Source organism: Gossypium hirsutum, chromosome A12, assembly GCF_007990345.1.
Source record: "Gossypium hirsutum isolate 1008001.06 chromosome A12, Gossypium_hirsutum_v2.1, whole genome shotgun sequence".
Taxonomy (NCBI): Eukaryota; Viridiplantae; Streptophyta; class Magnoliopsida; order Malvales; family Malvaceae; genus Gossypium; species Gossypium hirsutum.
This window is the reverse complement of record NC_053435.1, coordinates 15,651,329-15,661,635: the sequence shown is the minus strand read 5'-3', so window position 1 is coordinate 15,661,635 and position 10,307 is coordinate 15,651,329. Positions and strand designations below refer to the sequence as shown.

Genomic DNA, 10,307 nt, shown 5'->3' with positions numbered 1-10,307 from the left:
ACAAAATGGAATGCCACTTCTAGTGGATACGATTCTCACTGTTATGAAGTATCCATAGGCGGATACTTCAACAAACAGACTCAACCCTATGGAGGACACTATCCGCTATTAGAGACTCCATATAATGGACACAAGGCACAACAGCTCTACGCATACGACACCCTTGCGGAGTACCTTTTTATGACTATTTATCGTACTGTTTACACTTTTCATGCAACATCCATATTTTGTTATACACAATATACACTCTTTTTATCAGTATACTCCCTTCTTTGTGTTAGCTTCTGATACTACTTTCAAAGAACCATTTTTCCTATATCTTCATACCGTTCCTTAGAGCCATTAAATCAATCATATTCTCCATGCCTCTATCATTCCTCCTTGTTTCAAACACATAGGTTTTCCTTTGCAAGGCCAGGTATTCACCAGTCATGGTTTGCACCAGAGTGTCATATAGAAGGTAAAATATAATATTTTGTATTTTTTTCATCATCATTCATAACAACCCTCTAACACCTCTTTACACCATTCTGGATACGAAGTTTGTGTATTAAGGAATGAGTATTTATACCCATTCACATGCATGACTTTTTTTTTCTGATTTACTGACTGTAATCTTACATACATTAACTCCTTAAAGATATCCCTTTTGACACAAGTAACAAGACCAAAGGTTAAGGCCACTTACCTGGATATATAGTAGGTAGTTTTAAATGAAATAGTATAGATAACAAACACAAGGTACAAAGGAACTCATCAGAAATCTTCACTTAGACTTTTTCCTACTCAACGGGTTATTTCCCTTTAGCATTGGGACCTTCTCCTGTTTCTTTGGTTAAAACAATAAAATGGTTTCTTTAAATATAAAAAAACAACCAAAGCTTAATGAAATAACATGAATTAATAGACATGCAAACAATTTTCAAATGGAAGTTTCCTTCCTATCCAGTATTCGAATGAAAGCCCTACTGAACAGCTTTTACAACAACTCCTATCTATCTGGTAAAACTTAAAGAGGGATTTAATAATTTACCAATACGCGACTTAAGACAAAAGCTTCTATAAGCTTCAGAAACAACACTTTCGTTAACGATAAAGAACACCTATGGTTTTTTCGATAATAACAACGGTAGGCAAAGAAGATGAAATGAAAATCTTTTATCCACTACCAGGTTGTCCTATTTATAGCTATTTCTAACCCAAACCAACTCAAGGTTAAACTTTAATCAGTAATCATTATCACTGGCTTCCACTAATTAATCACATCTTACGAGGCTTCCCAAGTGTCCTATTTATTGACACGTTATCTTCACTAAGATGCTAAATGACTTAAACGTGCCCCACCAACCACAACTTGTACATTTGTAGTGACACAAAAACATGAGTGGCAGATTATTAGAGGAAGAGTCCGCCAAATAGAGATTTCATCGCAACAAAGAACTCGTTAATCCGTGAAATAAGATTCTGCAGACTCGACGAAGTTTAGGGAAATACTTTTCCATGAAGTTTACCCATGTTAACCTGTCTAAGTCTCGCGACTTAGGCGATCACACCAGCATAATATCCCAAACAGTACCAGCTTGCCAAATGAGGGTGTGACATCTTAGGGCAAAAATAGAAATGGAAATAATATTAAATAAAATTGATGTGTTCAGAATGAATATATATATGAATTACCAATCGAATATGATTTGGTTAGTATATGTTATTATATGAATGTGTTTTAAGCTTATGGCTCATAATCAAACTAACCTATTTGTTGTATTTGTGAAAGTAAATGCATGTGCAAGATGCCAAAGGATTGTTATGTTTGTACCAATGTATTTCAATTTCTAAATTAGTGTAATGTCAAGGTAAGTTAAGTAAATTAATGTAATCATTATTCTCTTTTTTCTTATAGATTGTCAATTTACGAAGCATGGCGGTTGGATCATCACGAAGCTCACACTATCCTATCAGTGGTTTGGTAGACTTTTGCATATTTTAATCTCGATTATGTGGCATGTACATAAGAGTTTAAGTGTGCTAGATTGAAACTATATGCTTGGTTAGAATTTAGGTTAGTATATAGATCATGACATGTTAATGCTTGCACTTGTATTAAGGTATGTTTTGGTCATGTTTTGGGATCATTTGTATAGTGATTGAATGGTTCATTGAATGTGCAAAACACAAAAATGGTATGCTTAAATGTTGATTTTGAATGGTTTAAAAACATGAATAAATGTTGGTTCATTAACTTGAAAGTGTATAAGTTCAATTGGAGTGGTTTAGTGTCAAATGGGGCATGTTGGTTGAATTGATTGTGATTGACTTAATGTTATATTTAATCATGTTTGTTATATGTTTAAAAGGGATTTTTATGCAAGTCTCAAATGTGCCTTAAAGTGCTTTGAGAATAAAACTTTTTGTTTGGCATGAAATGGTTTCAAATGAAGGTTAAGGTATGTTTTGGTCATGTTTTGGGATCATTTGTATAGTGATTGAATGGTTCATTGAATGTGCAAATGGTATGAATTGAAAACAAAAATGGTATGCTTAAATGTTGATTTTGAATGGTTTCAAAACATGAATAAATGTTGGTTCATTAACTTGAAAGTGTATAAGTTCAATTGGAGTGGTTTAGTGTCAAATGGGGCATGTTGGTTGAATTGATTGTGATTGACTTAATGTTATGTTTAATCATGTTTGTTATATGTTTAAAAGGGATTTTTATGCAAGTCTCATTTGTGCCTTAAAGTGCTTTGGGAATAAAACTTTTTGTTGGGCATGAAATGGTTTCAAATGAAGGTTAATGTATGTTTTGGTCATGTTTTGGGATCATTTGTATAGTGATTGAATGGTTCATTGAATGTGCAAATGGTATGAATTGAACACAAAAATGGTATGCTTAAATGTTGATTTTGAATGGTTTAAAAACATAAATAAATGTTGGTTCATTAACGTGAAAGTGTATAAGTTCAATTGGAGTGGTTTAGTGTCAAATGGGGCATGTTGGTTGAATTGATTGTGATTGACTTAATGTTATGTTTAATCATGTTTGTTATATGTTTAAAAGGAATTTTTATGCAAGCCTCAAATGTGCCTTAAAGTGCTTTGAGAATAAAACTTTTTGTTGGGCATGAAATGGTTTCAAATGAAGGTTTTTAACATTTTAGTACAGAAGTATCGATACCTTAGAAAAGTTATTGGTACTTGACATTTTCAATCAATTTCTAAAATAAACAGAATGTCAATTTGGTACCGATATTATGGTAAGATATCAATACCAATAAGGAAGTATCAGTATATTGATCCAAGTATCGGTACCTTATGATTTTAATTTGATTTTATGAAACATCAAAGCTAAATTTAGTATCGGTACCTTCAATGGGTATCGATACCATTTGAGGAAATTTTGAAAACTTTGCAAATTGGTCCTTATTCTTGCTCGAATTTAAAAAATAAGTTTTCATAAGCTCGATTAAGTTTCACGAAATTCTAATTAACATGTTAAAGTTGTAATTATGACATGTTTGTGTGTTTAAAAGGTTTCTTTCTAATGTTCTTGCTAGTAGTTACTCCAACAACAACTGTAGCATTCCATAACTTGGATCCACTGATCGGGTTGGGTAAGGGGTGTTATACATTTCCAACTTGAAGAAAAGCTAAAACGCAACTAAGGGTGACAACGATTGTAATTATTAATGAGTTCTTTAATCATAGCAACCGCTGCCACCTCAAGTCGCATTCTAAATTTTCTACACCATCACTATCACTTCCCCCTAAAAGTCTTCTTGCCTCCTCACCTTTGACACAGGTTTTAGACAATAAGATTCATGATACTACTTTGATAGAGAAAAAGAATAAGTTGACTATACTAGTGAGCCATTTTTTCTCTATGATTATAATCTCAAACTTATGTATGAGATTTATAAGGCATTCTCTTTTGGTGTCATGAAACTTGAACTTGTGACTGCATAACCACCGTCAACTTGGACCTTGAGTTATACTTAAACCCACGACCGTATAACTATCGTCAACTAAGAGCCTTAGTTATACTTAAACCTGGTACTGTATAACCACCGTAAATTGGAAGCCTTAGTTATACTTGAACCCATGATCGTATAACCAAAATAAACTAGGAGCCCGAGTTGCAATGTGACATCTTCTAAGGTGATGGTGCATTCCCCTCACGATAAATTAAATGTGTGAATCTTCAAGTGCCACTACATCATTGTGAACTAAACATACCTTAAAACTATTACAATTTCTCCTTAAAACACAAACACAAACAAACTTTCCCTTCCAAAATTTCAACACCCAGGAAAAATAATTAAAACAAAAATTGTTTTTCCTAAGGGACGGTGGCTAAGTGAGTTGATGGAGTAAAGGGAGCAAAATCCTCTTTATATAGGCAACAGAGGGAAAAATTTTAAAAATTATGTAGAAGCCCATAACCATCCAAGATTCCCAAGATGGGATGTTTGAAATTTATTTTGAAATTCTCAGGTTCTAAAATTTTATCATGGGATTCCTTGTTAGAGTTAAGGTTAGGGTTTTGTCATACAATTTGAGAGAAATTGAATGAAAAAATTGTGAATAAAATAATAGAGAGAATTGAGAGAATATGATTGAATGAAGAAAAAATAAAATAATTAGGGTGTATATAAAGAATAAAATAATCGTTGGGGGCAAAAATGTAATTAGCTGTTTGAAATTTTAACCGTTGTAAAAGATTTTTTTCCGATCAATTTATATTTTTTGATTGCTGGGTAAAATGACCATTAGACAAAAATGCCTCTTAATTCTCTAAAAGGTAAATTACACAAACAGTTGCTCAACTTTGGAGTACAGTCATTCAGGTTTCAATTCTGTCATTCAACTTTCGAAAAATAATAAAACAGTCACCACTAACCATTTTCAATTATATGCGTAACGCAACTACCGTTTTCCGTTAGATACTTAACAGAGTTGTCATTTTCCATCCCCCTATCACTACTCTCCCATCACTCTCCCTCTTTCCCACCATCCCTCCTCCTACTCTGATTCTTTCCCTTTTCCCGCCGCCCCTTTGCTAACCCTCTTCCCCTACTCTGATAATTTTACTCCCCCTACCATCCAACGAATTTACAATCATAGAAAATACATACACAAATTGACTGATTAGAGGAAACTTAGATATGAGCAAAGAAAGAAGTGGAAGAGTTTGGTCTAAAATACCATAGATTTGGAGTAGAGTTGGTACCACTTGCATTTCTAGTTTGCCAAAACCTCAAGATTGAAGATTGGCCGATACCTTTCATCCTTTGAATTGTCACCCCATCGCCAAGCTCACTGAGTTTGAGTTTTCAATCTTTGGAAACTATTGGGACACTTGTGTCATGCAGTTGAAAATTAACTTTGAATGTGTCTATGCCCCAATGACAATAGCCTTGGAAAACTGGTGCTTCTAAAGTGCACGAGATTCTAAACTCTCCTATCCACTTTCATCGGCTCCTCCTCAAAACCATAGTTTAAATCCTAAATTGTTAATTGTGATTGGTCTGCATGTTCTTCAGCTTCTTCTTTGGTTTCAATTTTCTAAACACTTCATTTTATCTCATTTTACATTGTTAATTAAATTATCAGCCATGCCAACTAAAAGATTCAAACTTTTTCATTTATTCTGCAGAATTTACAAGATACTATCCTCTTCAAGTAAAGTTTATCATAGAATACACAAAGATATGAAAAGGGTTCCCTTTTATGTGTTTTTAATCTTTAAATTCTCTCACTACCCCCAAACCATAGAAGCTTTCACAATATAAGCTTCAAAAATCTAATAAAAATTGTCACTTTATACACAAATTATACAGTTTGAATACCAATACCTTAACTGTAAATGTAATGACTCTTACAGTACTAACACCCTGTAATGCATTTTTTAAAAAAAAAGGAATCCATAAAGGAAAAAAATGATAAGAAAAGACAACCAATTAGTTAAAAATTCCCAACAGATTTAAATTATTTAGAAAGAGAATCAAAGCAGTAACTTTTTTGTAACGAAAAAAAGTTGATGTCATAAAAGGAATTGAAACCAATGTAATACAAATGATACAATAAATAAATAAGCAATAACATCAAGCTTAAATGGAAGAGAAACGAGAGAGATGTTTCCTTACTTACTTTTATTATTACTAACATTTTAGTTGTCTAATTAGCGAAGTTTTAGTTCCTTCAAGCGAGAGAGAGGTGAAAGGAAATGCCAAAAAAAGGTAGGGAAAAAATCAGAGTAAGGGAAGAGGGTTAGCAAAGGGATGGTAGAGGAAAGGGAAATAATCAGAGTAGGAGGAAGGATGGTAAGGAAGAGGGAGAGAGAATCAAAGTAGGCAGATGAATGATGGGGAAGAGAAAGAGGGATGTGAGAGCAGTGATAGGGGATGGAAAATGGTAGCTCCGTTAAGTATCTAACAAAAAATGGTAGCTTCGTTATGTCTATAACGGAAAATGATTAGTGGTGACTTTTTTATTAATTTTTAAAAATTGAGTAATTAAATTGAAACTTAAATAACTATTTTGTCTAAAATTAAATAACTATTAGTGTAATTTATCTTTTCTAAATTTTAAAAAAAACGAGGTAATTAACTTTTAAAATAAACTTTTTGACTAATTAACCCTCTTAATCCACAAATATTTTAAATCAAATTCTCATTCTATTTTGTTTAAAATAAAGAGGGACCAACTTGTCTTTATGCTTAGCGGCTATGATATAAGGTCCCACTTGTTCATTTGAAGCGACTCGACTCAGCGTTCCCTACTTCTACTGTTTTAGGTATCGTTTTTTAGAGTTGCACTTCTCCAAATTGCTTTCTTTCTCTTTCTCTCCTTTCCTTGAGCAAAATCCAAGTTTGTAGACCTTCTGCTTCAGTTACCGTTGGGCCTACACTTTTGTATGTACTATCTTTCTTCTCTCTCTTCTTTCATGCTTTAAAAACTGGAAAAAATTTCACTCTTTCGCTGATCCTTTCTTTGTTAATTGTGGGTAATGATAGTGCAGTTAAAACGATTTTCCGTCGAGGTTTGGCCGGAGAATGGCATATATGTGTGCGGATAGCGGAAATCTAATGGCAATCGCTCAACAAGTTATAAAGCAACAGCAACAGCAAGAACAACAACAAGAGCAGCACCACCACCAGCAGCAACAGCTTCTTGGTGTCAGTCATGTTACTTTAAACCCTTGGCCTAACAACCCCCACCATGGCGTCTCCAACTCTCCCATTCTCGGATACGGGCTTTCGGGTCCAGGTTTCACTGACCTGTTTCAGGGTGATACTGGAGAAGGGTTTCAGTTCCCTAACATGGGGCATCATCATTCGAGTGGGTTTCGATTCCCGGATTTTGGTGGTGGTTCGGGTGGTGAGTTTGACACCGACGAATGGATGGATTGCTTAATGAACAGTGGGGATTCAACGGATAGTTCAAATCTGCCGTCTGGTTGTGAAGTATGGCAGAACAATGCTGATTTTGGTCTTTGCGGTGCTGATCCATTTAGTGCTTGCCCAAATTGTCTCAGCGTGGCGTGTCCTACGCCGTCTGATCTGAACCGAGTCATTTTCCCAACCGAGGCACAGAAAAACCTTAGCCCTACTCTTCAGTCTCAGCACCAGCTACCTACGTGGTCCCCATCCCCATCCCCTCCACCACCACCTCCTCCTCATGTAGCCGTTAAAGAAACCAAAGCAAGCAGTCCTCCGAGCCAGACCCCACTCACAAACGATGCCGCAGGGGTCTCAGCTGATTCCAGCGAGATCGAGTCAGCTCCCCCGCTTTTGAAAGCTGTACTCGACTGTGCTAGACTCTCTGACTCAGAACCTGAACGCGCGATTAAATCACTGGTTGAACTCAGGGAGTCGGTATCTGAACGTGGAGATCCAACTGAAAGAGTGGCTTTTTACTTCACCCAAGCCCTCTATAGCAAAGTCTCTCTTCCAGCAGAGAAAAGATTGAATCTGCTCGAAACAACGTCGGAGGACTTCACTCTGTCTTACAAAGTATTGAACGACGCCTGCCCTTACTCCAAGTTCGCTCATTTAACGGCAAATCAAGCGATTCTCGAAGCTACTGAGCGAGCAACCAAGATTCACGTAGTGGACTTTGGAATTGTTCAAGGAGTTCAATGGGCTGCTCTTTTGCAAGCTCTAGCGACCAGGTCAGCTGGAAAACCCACCCGAATTCGTATTTCGGGTATACCTGCCCCGGTTTTGGGATCATCTCCAGCTCCCTCCCTTTATGCTTCCGGTAACCGTCTACGCGACTTTGCCAAGCTTCTGGATTTGAATTTTGAATTCGAACCGATTCTAACTCCGATTAAGGAACTGAAGGAGTCCTGTTTCCGAGTTGATGATGATGAGGTATTGGCTGTAAATTTCATGCTTCAATTATACAATTTGTTAGATGCTACTCCGGTGACCGTGGAAGCAGCTCTCCGTTTGGCTAAATCATTGAACCCCAAAATCGTGACATTGGGCGAGTATGAAGCGAGTTTAAATCGAGTGGGGTTCGTGAACCGATTCAAGAACGCATTGCGGTATTACTCGGCCGTATTCGAATCGTTGGAACCGAACTTACCTCGTGATTCACCGGAGAGAGTTGAAGTTGAGAGACAGTTACTGGGTGGGAAAATCGGGGCGATTATTGGAGCAGAAGAAGCAGAAAAGCGAAGGGAACGGATGGAAGATAAAGAGCAATGGAAGGTATTGATGGAAAGTGCAGGTTTTGAAACGGTAAGCCTTAGCCATTACGCGATAAGTCAAGCGAAGATTCTGTTGTGGAATTATAATTACAGTTCTTCGTATTCACTGATAGAATCCAAACCTGGATTTCTGTCATTAGCTTGGAAAGAGGTGCCTTTACTCACAGTTTCGTCGTGGCGTTGATGATGATGATTAAGGGGATTGTTGGTAATGAAGGATGTAAAGTTTTCCACCTGGTCATTTTTCTCTAGTGTGGAATGGGACAGCTCTGGTGAAAATTCAAGTGCAATAATTGAGAAGCTTCTTAGTTATTTCTATCATGTATCATCTTTATTCTGATATTTTCGTTTTCTTTACCATATTAGTTGTTGGGTTTGGAAGTTTCAGCATGACAAAAATTGTAATATATGGGGAATGGAAGTGGTGGAGAGATACACATTTCCCTTAGGTGTCAAGGGCGTTCGATTCAAATAATGTTAGATTGTTGGAAATATTGTAAAATTTATGCAGTTTGTTTGCCTCATTAACATTTAAATGATTAGAAGTGTCATTTCGGATTTGTAAATTTTTCACATTTTGTTAAAGATTTTACTTTTTGGGTGTATGTTTTCTTTAACCCCTAAAATTACTAGCAAATAATGTTCTCTCTTGTCATTCTCTAACTCGAAAGAGAAGCAGTAATCGACGGGACATCTTCGATTGTGCCATTACAAGTCGAGTCTTGTTCTGATCTCTAGTTGACGCCTGAAGCCGTAACCTTACTTGTATCTTGTGTTGCATATGGGATTGATTTTAGGTTTGGTTTTATTATTATTATCATTATAAAAGGTTCTTGTTCTCTTATAATAAATGGATATTTGGGTCGATACAAGAATGAATTTCCATAAGAGAAAGATTTAAGGTAAAAATAGGTTTTGACCCAAAATAAATCTCGAATGAAAATATATAAAATTGATGTGTTCTCATTGCATTTCTATATTTATTAATAATTCATGTAATAATATTTTGAACAAAGGTATGTTATGGAGTAGAGGCGTGAGATAGTGAGACTATCAGGTAAACCGTCTTTAGATCTATAGTTGGATGTTTGATTAAGAAAAAATCTTGTATTTGAACAGTGATTTTTCTATATTTGGTATTTGATGACTACCAACATTGCACAGAAATCGTTTTCCCAGATTAACACTATTACAGAGACTGTGAATCACCTTGCAAGGTAACCTTTTACTATCTCCTCTAAAATCAAGCTTTCAATCTTTTAGGCTACTAGTATCCATCGTTTTCCTTTGTTATCTTATTTAGCTGAAAAAGGACATTTTTAAATTTGCATGTGGATGGTGGTTGTCATCCCTGCCTAATCATATATATATATATATATGGATGCATATATGTTTTTGTCTATTCAACCTGTTGGTTATAGATTTAAAGAAGGCTGTCATTTTCATCCTGAAGAATCAAACTCTTAAATCTCTATCTATTAAACATGAGATCTTATCCTGTGATTGCGGGGAATCTCTTATGGTCAAGGAAGACAAATGGGATTTGCGTGATGTTTTGTCATCCAGGAAGGACTTGCTTCACCTTATTAGATCA

General features: G+C 35.7%; 1 protein-coding gene across 3 annotated transcripts; it reads left to right on the top strand.

Moving 5' to 3' along the window:
• The first annotated feature begins 6,759 nt into the window (after positions 1-6,759).
• LOC107926750 (SCARECROW-LIKE protein 7) lies at positions 6,760-9,279 on the top strand. Of its 3 annotated transcripts, none has more exons than XM_016857686.2 (2): positions 6,760-6,911; positions 7,019-9,279. In XM_016857686.2, the coding sequence occupies exon 2, from the start codon at positions 7,053-7,055 to the stop codon at positions 8,895-8,897; it is 1,845 nt and encodes a 614-aa protein (XP_016713175.1). In that variant the 5' UTR covers positions 6,760-6,911; positions 7,019-7,052; the 3' UTR covers positions 8,898-9,279. The 3 variants fall into 3 exon arrangements, with proteins under 3 accessions (XP_016713175.1, XP_016713166.1, XP_016713183.1); XM_016857677.2 differs by having other exon boundaries at positions 7,014-9,279; XM_016857694.2 differs by having other exon boundaries at positions 6,769-6,915.
• The last annotated feature ends 1,028 nt before the right edge of the window (positions 9,280-10,307 follow it).